Source organism: Bufo bufo, chromosome 3 (assembly GCF_905171765.1).
Source record: "Bufo bufo chromosome 3, aBufBuf1.1, whole genome shotgun sequence".
NCBI lineage: Eukaryota > Metazoa > Chordata > Amphibia > Anura > Bufonidae > Bufo > Bufo bufo.
Window position 1 is genome coordinate 67,710,745 of NC_053391.1, and position 27,242 is coordinate 67,737,986.

At 44.7% G+C, this 27,242-nt stretch overlaps 1 protein-coding gene across 1 annotated transcript in view; it reads left to right on the forward strand.

The window, feature by feature from the left end:
- Window positions 1-632: 632 nt before the first annotated feature.
- ROBO2 (roundabout guidance receptor 2) overlaps window positions 633-27,242 on the forward strand; it is a 457,929-nt gene continuing 431,319 nt past the window's right edge. Inside the window, 1 exon segment of the mRNA XM_040423235.1 lies at window positions 633-1,243. Coding sequence (XP_040279169.1) covers window positions 1,192-1,243 — 52 coding nt within the window. The 5' untranslated portion in view covers window positions 633-1,191.

Sequence of the window (27,242 nt, forward strand, 5' to 3'; positions counted from 1 at the left end):
TATCTATCTATCTATTATCTATATCATATCTATCTATCTATTATCTATCTATCTATCTATCTATCTATCTATCTATCTATCTATCTATCTATTATCTATCTATCTATCCCCCACACACATGCAGCTTCCTTCACTTTGCTGCCCATCCCATTATCTAAATAGACTGATGATGGCAGAGTACATGGAGGGTGTTCTCCTGGCACATGCCCCACCATCTACACACACATGAGATCTGCTCCAGCCTCAACTCACTCAATACTTTGTGTTCAATGTGTCTATCCAAATAATTAACCTAGGTCTACTCAGGCATTTAGGAAGAGGTTCTGCAGCAGCATTAGACATATATAAGTTTTAAAAAAAAACAAACCACAGCTTAGGCTCCTAGACTCCCTGCCAACAGCAGGAGAAGTCTACCCTGCTTCCACTCCATGTGCTGTGGATTGGGTGGCTGCTGTCTATCAGATGCATCATCCTGGATGGATAGAGGAGTGATATCCTGATGTAGATCAGTGGAACATCACTACCTCCTTCCCTCAGCATCACACAGTCAGGTCTCTGCTCCAGTGAACCCTCCTCCTCCTCCTCTTCTCCAAGTGTTTGCCTGGAAAGCTGAGCCAGGTCCCAGAGTGAGGAGGAACTGGTGCTGGGCTCTGAGGGAGAGGAGCAGCATCCACCACCAGAGGAGTGACCAGGAGGGCTGGGCTGACACTACTCTGTGCATTGCTAGGAGCTGCTGGGTGGCTACTGAATGACATCTACACTGTGCAAGGAATACAGCCCGATGCACAGACCTCAATGCAATTTTGGAAGGACATGAGGAACACATAGGAAGGTGGCATCACCCAGCACTGCTTATGGTGAATGCTCTGCAGATCTGAGGGCAAGAAATAGATACAGCACAAGTTCTTGTCCACTTTCTAGAGCTCTTTTCTGAAGGAGGATCTTTATTTCTGGTCTGTCTTGGTGGCAAGGAGAAGACTCCAGAGATGACCACCTAGGATACAGGCTAAGCATGATTTGGGGTCAGATGGAGCAGAAAGTACTGAAAAGCCATGGACAGCTTGCCTCGGTGAAGGTCATCTCTTCTAGGGAAGACTAAAGTATTTGCTGATTCTTCAGGCTTCTTGGGGGGTCTTCTTTTCCTGGAATTAGGGCTCATTCTATTAATTGGATGTCTGGTACTATGTAAACATGGGTCTACTTGCTCCAGTCCTGCTGTGTGGATTCTTGTGTCAGGTTCTTGGTAAGTTCAGCATCTCTTTCTATGTTTCTGGCAAGTGCTGTGCATTCTTGAGGCTGCTGCTCTGCACACATGGATGGTGTTAGGAGACTTGGAAGAGGTCAAATACCTTGCTTTGTGGCTTTGGGCTTCAGGGATGTTTCCAATAAGCACCCTGTCTTTCCTGATCCACAGGACTAAGGATGGAAAGTGTGCCAGGCAGTCAGCGAAGCCCATAACTGCATTGTTACTGGATCTCCTGGTGTATGGCAGCTCAGGAGGGCACTCCTATAGGACAGGTGGTGGGTTACCTGTAGCCCAGGACTGGCAGGGCAATAGGGGTGTTACTGGGGCTATAATAAAAATAAAAAACACCCACTCTTCACTCTGGTTAGTTCAATTGGGTCCATAGCTGCTGCAGAACCTCTTCAAATAATTCAATAAATGAATACATCTGCCTATCCTCAATTTAATAGCATAAATCAACCTTGATGTAGCTGCTGCAGAACCTCTTAAACAACTGGCTATTCCCTATGTAATATCTCAAATTGAACCTGATGTAGCTGCTGCAGAACCTCTTAGATGACTGTCTCTGATCTATGTAATAGCTCAAATTGAACCTGATTTAACTGCTGCAGAACCTCTTAGAATGCCGCCTATCCTCTATGTAATAGCTCAATTTGATCTTGATATGGCTGCTGCAGAACCTCTTTATCTAATTTAATGGCTGAATATACTGGCCTATCCCATCTGTAATAGCTGAAACAGAATTTTGTGTAGCTGCTGCAGAACCTCTTAATTATGTGACTGCCTATACTCTGTGTACTAGCTCAAATTCAGCTTGAAGTAGCTGCTGCAGAACCTCTTTACACCTTCAATAACTGCATATACCTGCCTAGCCCATCTATAAAATCTCAAATTGAACTTGATGTAGCTGCTGCAGAACCTCTTAATGAAACAACTTGATATTCTCTCTGTAATAGCTCAAATTGAGCCCGATGTAGCTGCTGCAGAACCTCTTCATTAGATGACTGCTTCTCCTCTGTGTAATAGCTTAACACAAACTTGATGTAGCTTCTGCAGAACCTCTTAGATGACTCCCTATCCTGTATGCAATAGCTCAATTTGATATTAATATGACTGCTGCAGAACCTCTTTAGTCTATGCCATCTCTAATAGCTCAAATTGAACTTGATGTAGCTGCTGCAGAACCTCCTAATTAATATTATATATTTATATATATATATATATATATTATGGATATTCTCTATGTAATAGCTCAAATTGAGCCTGATGTAGCTGCTGCAGAACCTCTTTATTAAAAGACTGCCTATCCTCTATGTAATGGCTCAAATTAAACCCGATGTAGCTTCTGTAGAACCTCTTCGTTAGATGACTGCTTCTCCTCTGTGTAATAGTTAAAGGCGAACTTGATGTAGCTGCTGCAGAACCTCTTAGATGATTCTCTATCCTGTATGCAATAGCTCAATTTGATATTAATATGGCTGCTGCAGAACCTCTTTCACTATGTCAATGGCTGAATATACCTGCCTCTCCCATCTCTAATAGCTCACATTGAACTTGATGTAGCTGCTGCAGAACCTCTTTCACTATATCAATGGCTGAATATACCTGCCTCTCCCATCTCTAATAGCTCAATTTGATATTAATATGGCTGCTGCAGAACCTCTTTCACTATGTCAATGGCTGAATATACCTGCCTCTCCCATCTCTAATAGCTCACATTGAACTTGATGTAGCTGCTGCAGAACCTCTTTCACTATATCCAGTGAAAAGGATAGATATTGCTTCACACCAAGTCAGTTCTTAGATGGTAGAGACTATGGAACTTCACAATTCCTCCCAGTTTATGTTATAGAGAAGGTTCTGATTTCGTTCCTCTTGCCAAGGGGTTCTGCAGAGGCTGAAGCCTGGGTGATGACATGCAGCTCCATACAGGGAGGTGTATAGGATTGATATGAGGGAGCTGTCAGCTGCCCCCCCCCCCCCCCCGCGCTCTGACAGCTTCCTACTAATATGTCTGGAAGGGGGGAGCTCAGTAAGTGGATTGAGTTGGAAGGAGAATCATATTAGGTTCTCCTACAGTGAAAATCATTTTAAGAAGTCAAGCCTGTGCAGCCCTGTATAAGCCGGCGTCCCAGCACATCTGTACGGCCTTTGTTCCCACACCTCCTACTTATTAAGGAGCAGGTTGAAGGAGTCACATCCAGCAGAGAGCTGGTTATTACACGTCGCCGCGCTGCTTTTATGGGATTCAGAGGTTTTCAGATCTTCTCCAACTTGAGATTCAGCAGTGAGGGGAGGTCTCCAGACATAGCAGGGGGTCGTGGGCCGGAGACGCCACTGCATTCGTCTCCTAATGTTCTTGGGATTTAATAAGGCACACAAGGGTTAATGACATTTTGCGGGGCCGTTTCGTTGGCCGAAGTCACGTGCAGAGGAGAGTCGGATACAAAATCAGGGGAATAAAGTTATTTTGAGGGGTGGCAGTGATCCAAACTGAGATCTGGCAGGGCTAAGGCAAAGTAATGGAATGTGCCCATTATGTACGGGGACAGGACCCTCCTGGATGTGACTATGAGCGCGGGCAATATGGAGGGAGACGTACGGATGGATGTAGCAGGGCTGAGTTTGTCACATGTAGCAGGATGCAGGTTGACACATCGAGCAGACCTGAATTTGTTAAATGAGGCTGACAACAGATTTTTTTTCAAGAGTGAGATTGTCCTATATTGCTGAGCAAGCGCAGTGCTTGTGATATTACAAATATATATATACACTTATATATGTACAACACACATCTAGAATCCCAATTCATTCCAGGATTCCAATATGTAATCATACATCTTACCTAGGACCCATCTATAATAGATCCATTGATGTCTACAGATGCCTAGAACTTGCCCATACTAGAATTATTTAATGGATACAGAATCATACATCTTACTTAAGGCTCATGTATAATAGAGCTATTTGAGCTACACAGAATCATATATCTTACCTAGAACCCACCTTCAATAGATAAATTTGATGTATACAAATACCTAGAACCTGCCTATAAAAGAATTATTTGATGGACACAAAATCATACATCTTACCTAGAACCCATCTATAGTAGATCGATTTGATGTATACAGATACCTAGGACCCACCTATTATAGAATTTGATGGATACAGATACCTAGGACCCACCTATAATATAATTATTTGATGCATACACAATCATACATCTTACCTAGAACCCATGTACAATAGAGCTATTTGAGGGATACAGAATTGTGCATCTTACCTAGAACCCATCTATTATAGATCTATTTGAAGGATACAGAATCATGTATCTTACCTAGAACCCATCTATAGTAAATCTATTTGATGGATACAGATACCTAGGACCCACCTATAATAGAATTATTGAGGGATACAGAATCATACATCTTACCTAGAACCCATCTATAGTAGATCTATTTGAGGGATACATAATTGTGCATCTTACCTAGAACCCATCTATTATAGATCTATTTGAAGGATACAGACTCATGCACCTTACCTAGAATCCATCTATAGTAGATCGATTTGATGGATACAGATACCTAGGACCCACCTATAATAGAATTATTGAGGGATACAGAATCATACATCTTACCTAGAACCCATCTATAATAGAGCTATTTGACCATAGAATGCATACAATTGTCCTCTACCATACTGCTGTGAACACTACAGGTGATAGCTGTGTAATCCCATAGAATGGCCACGTGGTTGACTTTCCTACTAGAAAACTAGACTGGGTGTGATGGCCGTATATTATGACATCTACGACGAGATACAGGGATGCGTCTGGATTTTATACAAAAGCTAATTTAAACTGCCTCTGTGTCTTCTCCTGCTTTACACATGGAAGTCAGGATGATGAGATGCGGGCTATGTGGTGTCTGGTGCCAAATTATTGACCAGGAGGTTTTGGAAGTCAACTATGGTATGGGTTATCTTGCCATTCATTGGTGCCTCCATGGTCCAAGATAGATCTCAATATACATACAAGATGGCTCTAAATATGTTTATGAGTCCTGTGTCTGCCAGGAGAACCTAGTGGAGATATTGACTCCACCAGTCATGGAATAGACATGATCTTTGATTGCTCTAAGCTTCATTTATGGAGGAGATCAAGGCATGTTTGTACAAATGAGTCAATAGGAATTCCGGCCTGCCATTGCTAATTAGATTATCAAGTTCGGAAAGGTAAATACTGGCCCCGAATTCATTCTGCAAACACTTTGAGGTGATACTTTTTATGTGATCATCATTGAAAAAAATTGTCTTTTTGTTCACTGTGTCACATTCCTTCCTCCTGGATTGGAGGAGCCTGACACACGGTGCGTTAGTAAGACTTCTATTGTCTAAGAGCAAACATGACTGAGGCAGAACGGGCCCCAGGCTAATTATGGGTGGAGCAGAAGACAACTGGAAACTCATTGACTGAAAGCACTTGGGTGTGTGCCGGGGCTGCTGTGGGCACAGTCAGCGACAGGAGGATGATGAGTTGTGGATGATGAAGGGTGATGGGCTCCTCTGTGGTGGAACATAAGGTCACTTATTACAGTTCGGTATATGTACAGAAGTTTGTATTTAGTGACTCAGATCACATCGATGTTGGCCAAGTAAAACTACACTGTATGGATCCTGGTGGAGATTTTTGGGTGGTCAAGGTTGTCACACAACCCATAACCCTAACAGAAAGCCATGTGGACATGTCAAATAACCATAAACTACTCCAAAAAATAGCATATACAGCCGTGTCCTTCTTTACCTTTAGGACTCATGCATATGGCTGTGTTTTGTGGTCCACAAATCGCGGATCTGCAAAACATGGATCCCGACCCAGTGCATGCCACCATTTATTTTTTAACTTCTGTAAATGTCCTATCCTTGTCTGCAAAAAGGACAAAAATAGGTCACGTTCCATCTTTTTTGTGGGCCATGGAATGGACATGCGGATGCGGACAGCACACGGTATTGGCTGAACCTGATATGTGTGGAACCAGGTAGCCAGCTTTGGAAAAATATGATATATTATGTCACAAGATGTCTACCCAATGTGGTCTTCTATGCAGCCACCCAGTGGTTGCAATGTGAATTGCAGTCAGTCAGGAGTTTGGCTATCAGCAGCAATATTGTACTGCACTTTATTCATGAGAAATTGGGGTCCTTAACCAAATTACAGTTCAGGTAAGGGTGTGATACCTCTGTATACTGTATTCTATATCATATATGGCACAATGTAGATAGATAGAGATAGATAGATAAATAGAGATAGATAGATAATAGATAGATATAAGATAGATAGATAGATAGATAATAGATAGATAAATAGATAGATAAATAGATAGATAGATAGAGATAGATAGATAGATAGATATATAGATAATAGATAGATAGATATGATAGATAGATAGATAGATAATAGATAGATAAATAAATAGATAGATAGATATGATAGATAGATAGATAATAGATAATAGATAGATAATAGACAGATAGATAGATAGATAGATAGATAATAGATAGATAAATAGATAGATAGATAGATATGATAGATAGATGATAGATAGATAAATAGATAAATAGATAGATAGATAGATAGATAGATATGGGATAGATAGATAGATAGATAGATAGATAGATAGATATGAGGGATAGATAGATAGATAATAGATAGATAGATAAATAGATAGATAGAGATAGATAGATAGATAGATAGATAGATAGATAATAGATAGATAAATAGAGATAGATAGATAGATAGATGATAGGATTGATTAATAGACATATAGACATATAGATGATGTGGGATGTTTCCTTCTGTAGGGATCTAAGTTCAGCTCTGAAGAACTGCAGGAGGACCTGGTGATGCTCTCTGTGGTCTAGATGATTATGGATCTCCTGGAGGTGCTCCAGGCTGACGGTAGCACTCATGCCAGCTCTCTAGACCGGCAGTGCCTCTCAGAAGTACAGTCCTGAAGTCTCCATCTGCAGCCATTGTAGCCCGGGCATCTCAGTGTAGCCCATTCATGTGCACTCAGGGAGCATTAGCGGGCAGCGTTACCCCGTGTGCCCTGTGATCATCACCCGCTCAGCTTCTCCATATTCTAAGGTCTTTTGAGGCGAGTCTGGGTGTAACTTATTCATGAGTGTGAGGATCAATAAGATTTCCTCTGAACGTCTTGTGACTCCCTGCGTCTGCTCCATCACCATGTCAGGGTGCCCCTGCCTTCAGGCCTTGTACACATGGGACTTTTTTTTAATGTTTTTTAGCAATATATAGTAAGTGGACAGAATGGAGCAGATCTAGCAGAGCTAACACTTCACTCCATTCACACGTCCGTATGTGTTTTGCTTATCCGCAAATTGCGCATCCGCAAAACACGGACACCGGCAATGTGCGTTCCGCATTTTGCAGACCGCACATCGCCGACACTCTCATAGAAAATGCCTTTTCTTGTCCGTAATTGCAGACAAGAATAGGACATGTTGAATTTTTTTTTCGGAACAGAAGTGCGGATCCAGAAGTGCGGATGCGGACAGCACATTCGGGTCTATTCATGCTGGAATATGTGATGGAAAGGCTCCTAGTGTATATATGTCAAAAGTACCCATAGTGTCCCATTCACCTGATGGACTCCAGGGCTCCGTTGACCTCCGTCGGGCCATTATTTTTTTGCAGTGTGGAAGCACGGACCGAAATCCCACGGTTCACGTGAGTGGGTCCACATCCGTGATACGGAGCGAACGAGGCCGGTGACCGTATATTGCGGACTTGCTGTTTGCGGGCCACCATATGAGCCCTTATGGGTAGTCTATGGGAGTCCACATAGGCAGAGTACCTATGGCTCCATAAGGCGAGCAAGTATTCCGCGCGGGTGCGTGCAATGCATTAGGTGAACGCATAGCACCCGCACGGAATCCGGAGCCATTCATTTTAGTGGGTCTGTGTACATGAGCGTTGGTTTTCACAAATCACTTGTGCGTTGCGGGAAAATCGCAGCATGTTCTATATTCTGCGATTTTCACGCGACTCTGGCCCCATAGAGGTGAATGGGGCTGCGTGAAAATCGCATCCGCAAGCCAGTGCGGATGCGATGCGTTTTTTAACTGATGGTTGCTAAGAGATGTTGTTTGTAAAACATCCAGTTTTTTTATCACGCGCGTGAAAAACGCATTAAATCGCATTGCACCCGCGCGATAAAAACGGAACAACTGAACGCGATCGCAGGAAAAAACGGAATGAACTTTCCTTGCGAAATCGCGCATTTTTCACTGAACGCATCCGGACCTCATCGGCTCACGCTCGTCTGCAAGGGGCCTGAAGGTCTGCGCCCTAGGATTGAGGCCTACATCATTATGAGGCAGCACTAAAGGCCTAACAACACATTCAGCTCTGCTACATCTGTAGACAAATAGGGACACTTTAAAGAGACATTTGTAGAGGATCCCAATGGCCGACAGGGAAAAATGATGGAGCAGGTGCTTCGAACGTTCATGAAGAAGGAAAAGAAATCGTGAAGAGATCATGCGAGAACCAGGAGCCGGCGTACATCTGGCCGCGTGACACCTAAAGGAAGCGAGCTATTCAGGCGGTCAGCGCGCCCGCGTTTTACCTCAGGTTCCCATATGCTGCTCCCTCCTGACACAGTCCCCTCACAGACCAGGGCCACCGTTTTACCGTCTTCTCTCTCCACATTCGGGATGCTTTGTTCTGCCATTGTCCTAAGCCAGCGCTTATTACTAATATTAATAATTGATCAGCCGTCCACATGGACGCGGAGATCTGCTTAGTGTGTTCATTAATATTTATCCTCGCTGGTGTGTGACAGCTAGGGGGCTTCAAAGAGAATATTAGAAAAGTGTTGTCTATACACAGATGTAGCAGAGCCGAGGTGTCAGGCTTCACTGAGATGTAAGAAAAAATCTGCAGTGTGAACCCACTGCAAACACTGCACTGCTTAGGAGATAAGTGACAAATTCAGCTCTGCTACATCTGTATGTGCACACAATGCAGCCTCTAAACACATGTAGCAGAGCTAGAGAGCGCAGGGGCCACAACCTATGGCACGTCATGTTCAGGAGCTGCGAATCTCGGAATCCTCCTTCCACTTCTGTGGGAGTTAGGCCTCATGCACGCGACCGTTGTTTCGGTCCGCGTCCGAGCCGCAGTGTTTGTGGCTCGAATGTGACCCATTCACTTCAATGGGGCCGCAAAAGATGCGGACAGCACTCCGTGCGCTGTCCGCATCCGTTGCTCTGTTCCGTGGCCCCGCCAAAAAAATATAACATGTGCTATTCTTGTCCGTTTTGCGGACAAGAATAAGCATTTCTACAATGGGCCGCCCGCTCCGTTCCGCAAATTGTGGAAGGCACGCGGGACGGCTTCTGTTTTTTTGCGGACCGCAAAAAAACGGAACGGTCGTGTGCATGAGGCCTTACGAGAACGGCCGAGTCAGTGTGCATGCTGGGAGTTGTAGTTTGGACTTCGGAAGGTGGCTAATCCCGGTGATAGCGCTTTGGGTCCTCAGCATATAGCAAAGAATCTGTTGTTTTACATAGGACTGCTGGAAAACCTAGAACATTATCTTAAATTGTGTACTCAAATAATGCAGTCCCAACTAGAGATGTAGCAGAGCTGAGGTGTCAGATTTAGCAGAGCTTTGTGTCACTGCTGCTCTAGTCTTTATAAGGCTACATGCACACGAATGTTGTTTGTTTCCGTGTCCGTTCCGTTTTTTGGGCGGATTGGATGCGGACCCATTCATTTCAAAGGGTCCGCATCAGTATATCCGTTCTGTAGCCCCGCATAAAAAATAGAACATGTCCTATTCTTGTCCGTTTTAGGCATTTTTACAATGGATCCGTCAAAAAAATAAAACAGATGGCATACGGATGTCATCTTTTTTCTTTTTGCGGACCTGCAATTTGCAGACCGCAAAACACATGCGGTCGTGTGCATTTAGCCTAAAGGTGAGATTTTTGCCTTGCTTTGAACTCTAGGCACCAGTGAGACAATAAAAAGTTAAAAGGCAAATTCAGCTCTTCTTCAAGCAATGTTAGCCCCCTATGTCAATGTTCAAATGTAGCAGAGCTGGCCTGCGGGTAAAACTACTACATTATTTTAACTCTGAGTACAAACAATGCTGCCCCTATGAGTTAAAGGGTGTTGTCCAGTATGATAAAGAAATGGATGCTGTCTTCTACAAAGAGCGCCACACCCGTCTGCAGGCTGTGTGTGGCATTGCAGCTTGTCCCCATTCACTTGAGTGGGACTGAGCTGCAATACCAGACACAACCCATGGACAGGTGTGGCGCCTTTTTCTTTTTTAAGAAAGTGACCATGTTTTTCTCATCCTGGAAAAGCCCTTTAAATGACTAAGTCAGCTCTGCTACTTTATATATATAATTCAGTGCACAAACAGTGCAGCCCCTATACAAGTCACCAATACGCAGATGTAGCAGAGCTGGATTTGTCAGAGCTTTGCGTCATAGGGATATCTCAAGGAACCTGTTTTACATAGGGCTGCTGCCAAACCTGCTTCCATCATTTGCACAGTTGCCAGAAGAGTGATGTAGCAGAGTTGGGTTTGTCAGACCCAACTGAGCTTTGTCTTAGAAAGCGTTTTACATAGGACTTCAAGTGAACCTACTACAGCAACCAATGCAGCTCCTAGGAGCAAAATGACAAATTCAGCTCTGCTACATCGGAGAAGACGAGCGCCTTATTAATCATCCCCTTCCTTTTTTTTCTTTTCTAAAAACAACCCCGGGTTGGCACGTGTAGTAAATGCATTTATCTGGGCGCCGCCACAGATCTGCCATCTTGCCTCAGCTTGACACCTGTCACCTGCCTTTCTGTTAGTCATGCTAATGACCAATAAGTTACACAAAAGCGGCTGCCATCCTGTTGGGGCGGGTGGCGGCATTAATGATCCGTATTGCTCATTCTTGCTTAGCCGTTGGATCTTGGAAAGCCTCTGAATGTTTAATATCCCCCACCGTCTGTGTGTGTGCGCCTGTCTGCCCGCGCCGTGTGCTCGCCTATTGTTGCAGGCTGCGTAGGATGTAAATAAGGCAAAATAAGGAAGCACCCCACCTTTAAGACGTCACGCTTTACCGTGCCCGCTATGCTAATCAGACCAGGGTGCCTCTATCTCCTTCCAGATGCATTCCCAGATATCGCCATTTCTCGCCATGGCTCACTGCCACGTTCCTGATTGATTCCACCCCACAGAATAAACAATCAGGGTCCCGGCTTTATTGTGCTGCGTTTTACTTGCATTCTGCTCCGGCGAGTGGAGCCTTAAGGAAAAATATTCCTTTTTTTACGGATCTTAAGAACGCGCCTGTGATTTGGACGGCAGCCAGGAGTGAACTGGGCGCCCAGTTTAGCAGGGTTAAACTGGTGGCAGTGTGGCACTGCTGTGCTTATGTCCTGAGCTGCTGGTTGTCTGATTTACGGGGTTGTGCGCGTGGAAGACGCGGAGCGGGGATCTACGTGAACGCGAGGAGATACAGGTCATTACTAGTACATGTGGGAAAGGACGGAGACTGGAAGGTAACGATACGTTGTAATACTATTAAAGACGCAGATCCATCAAGTCCAGCCTGCAGTCTTAGGGCTTATTCACACAAACGTATTTTCTTTCCGCTTCCGTTGCGTTTTTTTGTGCAGACCGTATGCGGAACCGTTCACTTCAATGGGGCTGTAGAAAATACTGAAGTTACTCCGTGTGCATTCCGTTTCCATTTGTCCGCATGGCAGTTCCGAAAAAAATGTAGTGCATGTCCTATTATTGTCCGCAAATCACGGTCCGAGGTCTCATTCTAGTCAGTGGGTCCGCAAAAAATACCGAGCGCAATCGTAACACATCCGTATGTCATCCGTATTTTGCGGATCCGTACTGTAGAAATGCTATGCCCAGCCCATATGGCCCACGTGTTTGGTGATTAATAAGTTACTGTTTCTGTATACGATCCGCAAAAAAACGGATCAAATACGGAAACCACACGGATATGTTTTGTGCAATAACGGAACGGAAGAGGACTCAAATTAGAGAGAAAAAAACCTCAGATGCGGAACAACGGATCCGTGAAAAACGGACCGCAGAACAACAACGGTCGTGTGCATGAGCCCTTAGGGCTCATTCACACGGCCGCAATTTGCGGTCCCCAATGCACGGGCAACGTCCGTGCAGATTCTGCAGACGGATCCAGACCTATTACTTCCGGATTGTGGACCCATTCAAGTGTACGGGCCCTTACAGTGTTGATCCAGAAGAAGTAAAAAAAAAAAACCCTATGAGGCGGACGCCAATTACCCCATAGTAGAGGAAATGCGTCTTCGGAATAAATCCCTGGATCAGCCTCCCATCGGCAGAATTCTAGAAGCCATACATTGGGATATTGCTACTTTCATGAAAGGCATCCAGATTTCAGATACTTATTGAGACTTAGGGGACGTTCACACAGCGGCTTTTTAAACGGAATTTTGGCGCCGACAGCCACGCTGAAAACCTCTCGAACATCTCCATGGGTGGCAGTGCTGAGGATAGCGGCGCGGTGGCTTACAGCCGTAGCCGTGCAGAAAAGGGACATTTCAAAATCAAATTAAAAAGCTGCCATGTGAACTTCCCCTTAGGGCTCATTCACACGACCGTATGAACGGGTCCGATTCATTTCAGTGGGGCCGCAAAAGATATGGGCAGCACACCGTGTGCTGTGCGCATCCGCTGCTCCCTTCTGTGGCCCGGAAAAAAAGATAGAACATGTCCTATTGTTGTCCATTTTGCGGACAGGAATAGGCATTTATTTATTTATTTATTTTTATTTATTTTTAAACATTGTTTTTTATTGAGGTTTTAAACAGTAATAAAAGATACAATACAATATCTGCAACAAAGCGGAGCATAGTACACGGGGTAAGTACAAGGAGTATAGCATAGCCATGACATAGATATGGTCCATAGTGAGGAAAGTCAAATAGGTTGAAGTCATTAGTTCCGCAAATGGATGGCATTTCTATAATGGGCTGCCCGTTCCGAACACGGCGGCATCCGTGTTTTGCGCAGGATCCGCAATTTGTGAACCGCAAAACACGGCACGATCGTGTGAATGAGCCCTTAAAGGGGTTTTGTAGTTTTCTAGGATAGGTTATCAATTGGTGGGAGTCTAATCCCCAGATTTTTGAAGAGGCCACAATGTGTCAGTGATCTCTGTTGGTCTCCCGACAGCACACCGAGCACAGCGCCTTGCATGGTGTTACAGCTCATGATCATTCACTTGAATAGGAATGAGCTGCACATAGGCCAGGTGACCAATGGACGTGATGTTACTGGTCTAGGAAGAGGCCACAGCACTTAGCGGGGCATTACAATCTATACACTAGTGCAGGCATCCTCAACCTGCGGCCCTCCAGCTGTTGCAAAACTACAACTCCCAGCATGCCTGAACAGCCTACAGGTATCAGCCTACAGAAGGGCATTGTGGGAGTTGTAGTTTTACAACAGCTGGAGGGCCGCAGTTTGAGGATGCCTGCACTAGTGTAACTGTGACTACTGAGGCACTGCCTCTCAGTCTGTCTCTCATCTCCCCTGCATTTCAGTCTGCCTCTAAAAGACAAACCGTTTTCTGCCCATTGCAACCAATCAGAGTGCAGCTTTCATTTTACTAAAGAGCTTCTTATAATACTAAAGACCTATATTCCCCAACCTGTGGCTCTCCAGATGTTGCAAAACTGCAACACCCAGCATGCCCGGGTGGCTGCAGGCTGTTATGGCATGATGGGAGCTGTAGTTTTGCAACAGCTGGAAAGCCATAAGGTGGTAAACCTAGGCCTACAGTATTGTAAGGAGCGCTGGAGTAAAATTAAAGCCGTGCTGTGATTGGCTGCGATGGACAACAGTTTGTCTCTTATTAGACAGCTCATGCAGGGAGATCAGAGGCAGACTGAAATGCAGAGTAAATGTAAGATCATACATAGTCTACACCAGGCATGCTCAACCTGCGGCCCTCCAGCTGTTGCAAAACTACAACTCCCAGCATGCCCGAACAGCCTACAGCAGGGCATTGTGGGAGTTGTAGTTTTACAACAGCTGGAGGGCCGCAGGTTGAGCATGCCTGGTCTACACAAAGGGGCACTCCCAAAACAAGTGGAAAGATGTCTCCTCCATGAATGGGCACCAGAGGCAGTAAGTTGGCCCGCATGTGAAAAGTTTTAAGGCGGCCATACACATTCAATAGCTGTTGGCCAAACAATCAGCTATCTCTCCCGACTTCCTACCAGCTCACCCATGCACATGTGGTCCTCCGCACTGGCTCAGGTGTGTCCACGTTCCGGTCCCCATAGTGCTTACAGCTGGAGCAGCATGGGCAGCATTGACGGGCTGTTTGTGGTCATCTCAACTCTGAAGCCGGCCATTGGCTGCAGCAGAGCACGTGACCATGTCCATGCTGCTCGAATACCGGAACATGGACACACCGGAGCAGTGGGGAGCAGGTAAGTATGAGTCCACTGTTTAGAGATGCAGGTTGCGGGCACTCATTATTCTCGGAGAACCCCTTTAAATATTTGGAGACACAACGGTCCCTAATGATTGTCCTGAACTTGAGGAAATCCTATACAGGAGATATGAGGTTTTATGACTTAAGACGACACTGACTTAATTCTCGCCTTTTTTTTTGCGCAAATTCCTCTCTTAAGCGGCAGATAACAGAGAGCAATAGTCGGCGAGCCTTTTATTTCCTTCCCCCGCACTGTCCCTCACGTCCTTGCGCTTAGACATCCAATCTTTTAGTTTTGTGCTCCTCCTATAGCAGCCATTATCTCAATATTATATAAAATGAAGAATTGCGAGCACCATTTCTTTTCTCACAGGTAAATTCCCCGGGTTTTATTGTCTGAGGGATTTTTGAAGAGTCTGGTGTGTCCTCTCAATAGCGCCGCTATCACATATTCCACCTTGGGGTTACCTCTAAAAGTACTGAAATTTGATGAAAATAGATAATGGTAAAATAAATGCGCTGCTGAAGCGAGATCTATCAGCGAGTATTTGGCGAGTCTGTTCACGGGAAGCGGAATGAAAGACTTCTCCAAGAGGCAATAATGATGAGGAAATGGGTCATTTTATACACATACTGGTCACCCGTAATGGGATACAAGACCTACATTCACTGGAAGGCCGGTCGACATGACTGGAATCCAAAATGACTGATAACAGAGAACAAGAGACCGTATTCCCCGGGGTAATGTCTCGGATATATACACTAAGATTAATCCTTGTCCCCGGTGGGCTCACAGTCTAATCTTGCCTTCTCAGGCATGCATTCACATATACGTGATAGGGACACTTTAATGAGAGGTCGGTAAACGTCCCAAATCTGGAGCGTAGGCAGTACGTCAGTGTGAGCCAGTGACCGCCACGAGGGAGAGAAACCGCGGAGAGCTGGATGTGCATTACTATTACTATGTATTTCCTATGCAGGTTTAATGGATGCCCTATCCTCTGGATAGATCATCAGTATGTGATCAGTGGTGGTCCGACACCCGGGACCTCCGCCAATCAGCTGTTTGAGAAGGCACTGGAGCTCCTTGAGTGCCACAGCCTTCTGATAGCTTACCCAAGGCCAGTGACGTCACGTTCATCGGCCACGTAGCCTAGGAGCATTCAAGAGAATGGGGCTGAGCTGCAATACCAAGCACAGCCACTATACACTGTGTGGTGCTGTGCTTGGTGAGCTGCAAGAAAGCCATGGTGTTTACAAGAGCGCTGATCGGCAATGGACTTGGGTGTTGGACCCCTACTGATCAAATACTGATGAGCTATCCAGAGGATAGGTCTTCAGTTAAAAATAGTTGGAAAACCCCTTTAAATTAATGTCCTTGAGTTACATACCCAGTGATCCCCAGTAATGTCATTGAGTCGTCTTCTTCCACTATAGAGGTTGTGCAGGGTCTCAAAAAACGTAACTGCTTGCCACCACAAACAATATCACCCTGGTTCATAGGTTGTGTCCGTTTTTGCCGCTCAGCACTATTGAAATGAATTATGTTGAGCTGCAATACTACACACAACCTGTGAACAGGCGTGAGGTGGTTTTTGGGAAAAAAAAAGCAGCCAAGTTGTTCTACTCCTGGAAAACCCCTTTAAGTGCTGGAAGCACAGTCCGCCAGGAGCACTAGTATGCTAGCTTTTGGACAAAAATATTTGAGAAAAACCAAAGGTATGCAAATAACTTCCCTTCCAAAATGAAAAGAGCACTAAGCCTCTCTCATGTCAGCTAATTTGCATATATTTTTGCAAGAAACCCAGAGCAGTGTTGCCCGGCCTACAGTACTCCTCACTCATACTAGGCGCTCTCCATAATGAGAAAGAGTACCCCCAGACCCCCGACAAAGGCTTCTCAGCTAATTAAGACTATTTTCTCCGATCTACTCTGATAAAGGGTAATCACCTGAAAAAAAAATGCTATTCGCAGATGAGATGCTGACTTAGCTATTAACAAAGTTATGCTTTATGGCCTGTTTGAGTGGACTGAGTGATGACTTTCTACAGCAACATTACAGCTGGTGGTGTAAGATGGTTAGTTCTCTTTTCCATTTGGAATAAAAACTGGGGTGTGTGTCTATATATATATATATATATATATATACTGTATATACATAGGTTAAGACAATAGAATTTAATACCATTATTTCGGCACAGAATGGCCCCTCTTAGGCCATGACCTTGCCAGTGAAGCCCTACTCCTTTTCCAGCAAGTCGGAATAAGGGTTCGTTCACACGACCATGTGAAGCCCACAAATTTCTGTCCGCAATGCACGGGCACCGACCGCGGCCCAGCCGCATGGGGATCGCGGACCCATTCACTTGAATGGGTCCGCGATCCCTCCGTTCCGCAAAAAGATAGAGCATGTTCTATGTTTTTTGTGGTGCGGAGGCACGGAACGGAACCCCAGGAAGCACTCCGTAGTGTTCCGTTCTGCATCTCCGGATTTTCAGACCTATCGAAGTGAATGGGTCCGCATCCGTGTTGCAGAATGCACAGAGTGCCCTTGTATTGCGGATCCGGCCGCAATACGGCCACGGAGCGCACACGTTCGCGTGAACGAGCCCTAAGTGTAGAAATCCTAGTTGTACCAAATTGCACTAATTTGTGCCACTTTTGGACAGATTTTAGGTGCAGACACACCTGGGCCAACGCTTGCATTAGAGGATTAGATAAGGATTTATATGAGGGTGGCCATTCATCCGCAGGCGGCTTATCTTCTGAACCCATCTTCCAGTACTATTAATATTATACATCTCTCATTCACTGTAACCCCCTCTGCGCAGATGCGCGGTACGATGTTCATGATTCTCGGATCCGTTTCCCTCGGTTTCTGGCTTTGTCTTGTTTGTGTTGGAGAAATATCATCCTGGATTTGACCTTGTTGATACAATCTTACTGCACACAATACAAATCCATAGGAACAAACCTTGGGATGTTTGCCCACGCTGAGAATGAAGATGTATATGGGGTCCGTGACCTTTTAGCGCTGCTGCTCTCCTTGTTTACGAGCCCCGTCTACCTGCATCCCTGCCAAACAGGTTCCTCGCTAGTAAATTCCCTGTGCATCAGGTGCTCCTGAGGCATAAACATCGGGCTCCCCTGTGGCCGCTCCGGAGCCCGGCATGAAAGACCTCACTGTGACACACAAAGAAAAGCAAGTGATGTAGAAGACGCCATTAACTCGTCTGCAGCTGGCACTGCCATTTATTAAATCCTTACATATTGTAATTACATCGCGTTTGAAGTTTATTTTTCGAATTGGAAACGCTTGCTGTCACTGAATAGAAACATTATTGATTAGATCCTAAGACCTAATCACAGCTGCAGTGCTGTAGAGCCTAGAGAATCCTATGCATTCTTAGGCCTCTTGCACGCGAACAAACGGGCCGCAATGCACGAACACCCACCGTGGGATCGCGGACCCATTCACTTTAATAGGTCTGTGATCCGGCCGTTCCGCAAAAAGATAGGACATGTTCTATCTTTTTGCGGAACGGAAGTACGGGACGAAACCCCCCGTTCCGTGCTTGCGTTCCGCACCATTCCGCATCTCCCGGTTTGCTGACCCATTGAAGTGAATGGGTCCGCATCCGTGATGCGCACAGACCGCTGCCCGTGTCTTGCGGATCCGCTAAATGCGGTCCGCAATACGGCCACGGAGCGCACGCGTTCGTGTGAAAGAGGCCTTAAAGGGGTAATCCGGGTGCAATAAGTTGTCCTCTATCCACTGGTTGGGGGTCTGAACGCTCCGTATGAATGTAGCGGCTGTCAAACGTGCACACCACTGTCCTTTCAAGGTCTGCCAGACTGCCGGAGATTGTCCTGCAGTCCCATAGAGATGAATGGTGTGGCAGTGCTCAACAGCGGCTTCATTCACACAGGGGCCACGGGGGCCCCTGTTCTCGTGAGCGATAAGGTTCCCAGTGCAAAGAGATAAACTGCTAATGAAATATCCCTTTAATATCATGAACATGTGGCTGATACATTTACCTGCGTTGATACATTGTAGCAAAATAGGAAAGAGATGAGCTGTGCTATATTTTGGTGACTGTCTAGTCTGGCAAGCAATGAGATATGTTAGGGTATATTCACACTTTGCCGATTTTATGCAGAAATTTCTGGACTTTCCTATTTCTCTTTAGAGGGGGTTGCAGAAATTCTAGTGTTTGCAGCCAAAACAACCCTATTCGGATGTACCATATGTACCTTTAGGTCTGTACATGTTTTCAGGCACTGGCTCCATTCACTGACAGCAAGCAGGATGTTAATAAATTAGAATGCAATGCATATTGGAACTGTGCACAATTTTTCGTTATGTGATTATTCAAATTTGTTTGTAGGAAACACCCTTCAAATCAATGGTTGCATCAGATTATACAAATAGGCTTCACAAGCCCCGGATTTACTTCTAGCCAGAAGCTGAAGGTGCCACAACTCGTCTGTGTTCTGGTGGGACACCGTAGTGGTCTTCACTGGGAGTTTTCATCTGTCCATGGGCAACATCTGCATGGAGTTTGCATGTTCGCTCTCTATGTGCGCATTTCATACAGGTTCCTTCCATGGCCCAGATACATGTCAGGAGACCACCTGACCTGAGACATGGACTTCTGTGAGCGATTGTGCTCTACTACATCCAGACTTAGACCATGTGCAGTGTCTCCTTCCATAGCCCAGATACATGTCAGGAGACCACCTGACCTGAGACATGGACTTCTGTGAGCGATTGTCCTCTACTACATCCAGACATAGACCATGCGAGGTCTCTCCTTCCATAGCCCAGATACATGTCAGGAGACCACCTGACCTGAGACATGGACTGCTGTGAGCGATTGTCCTCTACTACATCCAGACATAGACCATGCGAGGTCTCTCCTTCCATAGCCCAGATACATGTCAGGAGACCACCTGACCTGAGACGTGGACTGCTGTGAGCGATTGTCCTCTACTACATCCAGACATAGACCATGCGAGGTCTCTCCTTCGATGCTGAATGTCCAGTAACCAATGTGAGAGCGATAACACCAAATTTAACGCACCTGCTCCCCATTCACACCTGAGACCTTCTAACACTAACGAGTCACATGACACCGGGGAGGGAAAATGGCTAATTGGGCACAATTTGGCCGTTTTCACTTAGGGGTGTACTCACTTTTGTTGCCAGCGGTTTGGACATGAATGGCTGTGTGCTGAGTTAGTTCAAGGGCACACCGTTATAACGAGCTGTACACCGACGACTGTACACTGCCATATCTTCAGTGTTGTCCCATGAGAAGACAGAATAAAATGTGAGGGGTGTGCTCACTTTTAGTGTTGATTGCGAATTTTTATCATGAATATCGGCACTTCAAGAATTCTTGAAGATCTAAAATATACTGCTATATCTTTGTAATCGCGAATATTCTAGATTTCCATCAGTAACCTCCCTTCTTGCTTGTGGACCAATGAGAAGGCTGCAATGTCTTTGTCTGAGCTTAGCAACATCCCTAGCAACCAATAGGAAAGCTGCCTACCCCTTACTATATAAGGACCTCCCCAGCAGCCTTTTTCTGCTGTTTTTTGCAGTTCTGAGAGAGAGAGCAGTGACATTGCTGTGCTCTGTGCTTTGCTGAGTCATCTGGATCCTTATTCAATTAAATTAGATAGTTAGTTAGTTAGTTAGTTAGTTAGTTGGCTTATATATATATATATATATATATATATATATATATATATATATATATAATACAGATAGTTAGTGGCAGACAGTCAGTGTAGGTTAGATCCTGATATAGTGTAGCGGATAGGTTCCAGTGCAGGGTGTTAGGTAGGGTGATAGGAATTACTATATTGTGCATTTTCTCCAGTCTCAGGAAACTTCTAGCAGCTTGAAAAATGTAGCAAAAGTGCCCCATGCCTGTATTGAGCGCACAATACACGCATATTACATTGCCGATTTTCGCAATCAAGAAAATGACTGGAGATCACGATTTCTAGAATTTGCGAATATTAGGCCAAAAATTTACGAGATTTCACGAAAAACGAATATTGCCCATGGTGCTCATCACTACTCACTTTTTGGAGATACTGTACATAGCTGGTTCCGACTGCTTTTTATACTGTATATGCAGAAGAGTTAATAAAAATTATGTTTTTTGTTTTTTTTTTCATCCTTAATAAGTTCAATTTAGATCAGAAGAATCATCCCAGAATTTTTTTTTTAAGTTGCTTAATGTGGAATTGTTTCCATCTTCTAAATCCTTCCATTCCCTTTCATCCTGCAGTCATCTCCACTGGGCAGTAAAACCACATGACAAACACCCGCTGTGAGCGCCTGTATTTTATATGTAATATGTCCAATATGTGGAAGGAGAGAGGACTGCACATGGTCTATTTCTGGATGTACTTTTGTGAGATGGGGTATGTGTATACCGTGAACCAGCTATGTACTGTATGTGTATACCGTGAACCAGCTATGTACTGTATGTGTATACCGTGAACCAGCTATGTACCGTATGTGTATACTGTGAACCAGCTATGTACTGTATGTGTATACCGTGAACCAGCTATGTACTCTATGTGTATACCGTGAACCAGCTATGTACTGTATGTGTGTACTATGAACCAGCTATGTACTGTACGTGTATACTGTGAACCAGCTATGTACTGTACGTGTATACTGTGAACCAGCTATGTACTGTACGTGTATACTGTGAACCAGCTATGTACTGTACGTGTATACTGTGAACCAGCTATGTACTGTATGTGTGTACCGTGAACCAGCTATGTACTGTATGTGTATACCGTGAACCAGCTATGTACTGTATGTGTGTACCGTGAACCAGCTATGTACTGTATGTGTGTACCGTGAACCAGCTATGTACTGTATGTGTATACCGTGAACCAGCTATGTACTGTATGTATACCATGAACCAGCTATGAACTGTATGTGTATACCGTGAACCAGCTATGTACCGTATGTGTATACCATGAACCAGCTATGTACTGTATGTGTGTACCGTGAACCAGCTATGTACTGTATGTGTGTACCGTGAACCAGCTATGTACTGTATGTGTATACCGTGAACCAGCTATGTACTGTATGTATACCATGAACCAGCTATGAACTGTATGTGTATACCGTGAACCAGCTATGTACCGTATGTGTATACCGTGAACCTGCTATGTACTCTATGTGTAAAGCCGTGAACCAGCTATGTACTGTATGTGTATACCGTGAACCAGCTATGTACTGTATGTGTATACTGTGAACCAGCTATGTACTGTATGTGTGTACCGTGAACCAGCTATGTACTGTATGTATACCGTGAACCAGCTATGTACTCTATGTGTGTACCGTGAACCAGCTATGTACTCTATGTGTATACCGTGAACCAGCTATGAACTGTATGTGTATACCGTGAACCAGCTATGTACCGTATGTGTATACCGTGAACCAGCTATGTACTGTATGTGTGTACCGTGAACCAGCTATGTACTGTGTGGGTATACCGTGAACCAGCTATGTACTCTATGTGTATACTGTGAACCAGCTATGTACTGTATGTGTATACCGTGAACCAGCTATGTACTCTATGTGTATACCGTGAACCAGCTATGTACTCTATGTGTATACCGTGAACCAGCTATGTACTGTATGTGTATACCGTGAACCAGCTATGTACTCTATGTGTATACCGTGAACCAGCTATGTACCGTATGTGTGTACCGTGAACCAGCTATGTACTGTATGTGTATACCGTGAACCAGCTATGTACCGTATGTGTGTACCGTGAACCAGCTATGTACTGTGTGGGTATACCGTGAACCAGCTATGTACTGTATGTGTGTACCGTGAACCAGCTATGTACTGTATGTGTGTACCGTGAACCAGCTATGTACTGTATGTGTATACCGTGAACCAGCTATGTACTGTATGTATACCATGAACCAGCTATGAACTGTATGTGTATACCGTGAACCAGCTATGTACCGTATGTGTATACCGTGAACCTGCTATGTACTCTATGTGTAAAGCCGTGAACCAGCTATGTACTGTATGTGTGTACTATGAACCAGCTATGTACTGTACGTGTATACTGTGAACCAGCTATGTACTGTACGTGTATACTGTGAACCAGCTATGTACTGTACGTGTATACTGTGAACCAGCTATGTACTGTATGTGTATACCGTGAACCAGCTATGTACTGTATGTGTATACCGTGAACCAGCTATGTACTGTATGTGTATACCGTGAACCAGCTATGTACCGTATGTGTATACCGTGAACCAGCTATGTACTCTATGTGTATACCGTGAACCAGCTATGTACTGTATGTGTGTACCGTGAACCAGCTATGAACTGTATGGGTATACCGTGAACCAGCTATGTACTGTATGTGTATACCGTGAACCAGCTATGTACTGTATGTGTATACTGTGAACCAGCTATGTACTGTATGTGTATACCGTGAACCAGCTATGAACTGTATGGGTATACCGTGAACCAGCTATGTACCGTATGTGTGTACCGTGAACCAGCTATGTACTGTATGTGTATACTGTGAACCAGCTATGTACTGTATGTGTATACCGTGAACCAGCTATGTACTGTATGTGTATACCGTGAACCAGCTATGTACTGTATGTGTATACCGTGAACCAGCTATGTACCGTATGTGTATACCGTGAACCAGCTATGTACTGTATGTGTGTACCGTGAACCAGCTATGTACTGTGTGGGTATACCGTGAACCAGCTATGTACCGTATGTGTGTACCGTGAACCAGCTATGTACTGTATGTGTGTACCGTGAACCAGCTATGTACTGTATGTGTATACCGTGAACCAGCTATGTACTGTATGTATACCATGAACCAGCTATGAACTGTATGTGTATACCGTGAACCAGCTATGTACCGTATGTGTATACCGTGAACCTGCTATGTACTCTATGTGTAAAGCCGTGAACCAGCTATGTACTGTATGTGTATACCGTGAACCAGCTATGTACCGTATGTGTATACTGTGAACCAGCTATGTACTGTATGTGTGTACCGTGAACCAGCTATGTACTGTATGTATACCGTGAACCAGCTATGTACTCTATGTGTGTACCGTGAACCAGCTATGTACTCTATGTGTATACCGTGAACCAGCTATGAACTGTATGTGTATACCGTGAACCAGCTATGAACTGTATGTGTATACCGTGAACCAGCTATGAACTGTATGTGTATACCGTGAACCAGCTATGTACTGTATGTGTATACCGTGAACCAGCTATGAACTGTATGTGTATACTGTGAACCAGCTATGTACTGTATGTGTATACCGTGAACCAGCTATGTACTGTATGTGTGTACCGTGAACCAGCTATGTACTGTATGTGTGTACCGTGAACCAGCTATGTACTGTATGTGTGTACCGTGAACCAGCTATGTACTCTATGTGTATACCGTGAACCAGCTATGTACTGTATGTGTATACTGTGAACCAGCTATGTACTGTATGGGTATACCGTGAACCAGCTATGTACTGTATGTGTGTACCGTGAACCAGCTATGTACTGTATGTGTGTACCGTGAACCAGCTATGTACCGTATGTGTGTACCGTGAACCAGCTATGTACTGTATGTGTGTACCGTGAACCAGCTATGTACTGTATGTGTGTACCGTGAACCAGCTACATACTTTTTGCTGTTTGGGGGCGCTGCAGGAAATCTGAACACGTGATTCTTGGTTGCCCCACAGCTTACAGATTATTGCTGGAGGTCTCAGCAGGGGTATATTCTGTGATCAGCTTGATATGGAAGGAAATAAGGTGTAAAAAAAAAGTGGATAGCCCCTTTAAACAGGACCTCTCCCTCTCCTGACATGCCTGTTTTAATAGCTTCATGCGTTCCCCATGTAATAACAATTCTGGAGCATCTATTCTTATGTCTGTATGTTGTGCCATTCCTTTATTATTTCTACTAGAAGTTATGAATGAATTGCTAGCAGTCTGCAGTAAGGGTACAGAGGGGTGGTAACCAGTTGGGGGTGTGTACCTGCACGGTGACAATGGCAGCACTGATTGGATAGAGTGAGTCTGTGCAGGGACACACCCCCAACTGGTTACCTCCCCTCTGTACCCTTACTGCAGACTGCTAGCAATTCATTCATAACTTCTAGTAGAAATAATAGAGGAATGACACAACATACAGACATAAGAATAGATGCTCCAGAATTGTTATTACATGGGGAATGCACAAAGCTATTAAAACAGGCATGTCAGGAGAGGGAAGAGGTCCACTTTAAGAATGGCAGATAAAGTCATCCAAATTTGAACCTGCGAATTTGAACCTTTGAACTAGAGAATATAATATATATATACTTATTGTATGTCATTGGGGATGGAGCAGCCTTTACTGTATGTGGCGGCGATGCACGGGCTACATTGTATAGGTTGCTAGGTAACGGACAGAAAGACAAACAGCCTCTGCCACAAAGTAACTTAATGCAGAATTCAAGCATGAAGCAAATGAATTGACTTGGTAAACAGGGCAAAACAAAACACTAGACTGGGGCTTTGAAACTTTCTTTGCCCAAAAGCAGAGTTTTGGGGGTATTTCCCTAACTGGCAGAGCAGACATTATTAATCATTCATTTTTTTTTCATCTGGTGACTGATGCTATTCATTAAATTGTTCTCGGCTGCAAAGTTCCCTCTCAACGTCAGGTATTGTCTCACTGAGTGGGCTCTCAGCATTACAAGGTTTTATTGAAGCAGTAAAGTGGGGGGGAAAGGGGGGTGTATGGGGGGGGGGGGGGGTAGGGTACCACCTCCGAGCAGACAGCCGACAACAAAAGTGCTTGATGGAAGAAATGTGAAGAGGGATTCAACTTGTAATTCATGGCCCACTCCGCTGTGTCTCCCTTTCTACCTCAATACACTCATTGCTCTTCTTTAGTCAAAAGGATGCAACCAAACCATTGCTCCTCTCCTAGCAACTGCTACCCCCCGGACAAAAAGCCATGTTGTCTGCTGCAAGGGAAAACAGACGGAAATTTTAGGGCAAACAATGGCAGACACATGTCCGTTTCCATCTTTCGTTTATTATGTGATTAGCAGTGATCGAACGCTTTACGCCATACGGCTTATTCAATAAACTGGACTCTGCCGCTTTAGCAGTTTTCTTCTCCATTGTATTGTATGGACATCTGCACCGAGGAAGGTGTTATGTAAGCCGCGAGCATTCACTGCTAATAAGGTGTGGAGAATGGGGGAAAGCTGGAATATTTTAGGCAATCCTGCATTAGTAGTAGTAGTAATGGCAGTATTAATATTATTAGTCAGTTTACTTTTGCTACTTTTATGGGAATTCATTGTAGTAATGGTCATTTTATTCTCATTTTTAGCAGATGTAATACATTTGCTCGTATTAATGTTAGTAGCAATGTTTATCTCATCCAGGGCATAAGCAGTTTTTAGACTTCAAACCTGACCAGTTGCAATGCCATTGCCCCTGGCACCTTGCCCGCATGCTCCACCAATTGTTGGAATCTGTGCCTATGGCGGTGAAGTTGGCAATGACAATTCACAGGTAAAAGTCGTCCAGTAGATTTATGCAGATGATTTTCCAGAAAATAGCACAAAATAAACACCTACTCTTCTGGGTTAAACCCAGGAGCGTAGCTATAGCGGGTGCAGAGGTAGCATTCGCTACCAGGCCTAGAAGCCTGAGGAGGCCCAAAGTACTTCAGAAAGTGCAGGCTGGACAAGTGACACCTCTGGCTGGAGGGAAGGGGTTACATCAAGAATTTGCCATGGGGCAGGGGGGGAGCCGTTTCACTTTTTGCCTCAGACAGTATAAAGTCTATGTGCTTCCCTGCCCCTGGCCACAAAGCACTGAGGGAAGGGGGGCCCAGTCTGAACTCCTGCATCGGGGCCTATGAGCCTTTATCTGCGTCCCTGGTGATAACTAAACTTTATATGTCAGATTTCTTCAAATGTACAATGGTCCCCGGGCCAGACTTCCCATACCAGCTCTATTTGGCATCTCTAGCCCTGATTCCACTAATGAACCAGTCACTCCGCCCACACAAGGACTGCGCTGGAGACAATGGAAATAGAAGGCCCAAAGCTACCTCCTCATCATTACATTAAAAATCCAGACCTACTAAAAGCCCCAGAAAACTGAGGCTACATTCACATGACCGTACTGCCGCTGTGCCCGTGTTGCGGACTGCAAACCATGGGTCCATAAACGGGCAATATAAACTCTGCAATGCGTGACAACTTGGCGTGGCAAATTGTCAGCTTTGAAATCTAAAAAAACTGTGGTCTGCAATGTGTGCATGGTAGCAGCACGGTCGTGTGAATGTACCCTAAAGGACACCTTCAAGCAGTCATTTGGGTGAAATTTTACAGCGCACAGCTGTTTTGCTAA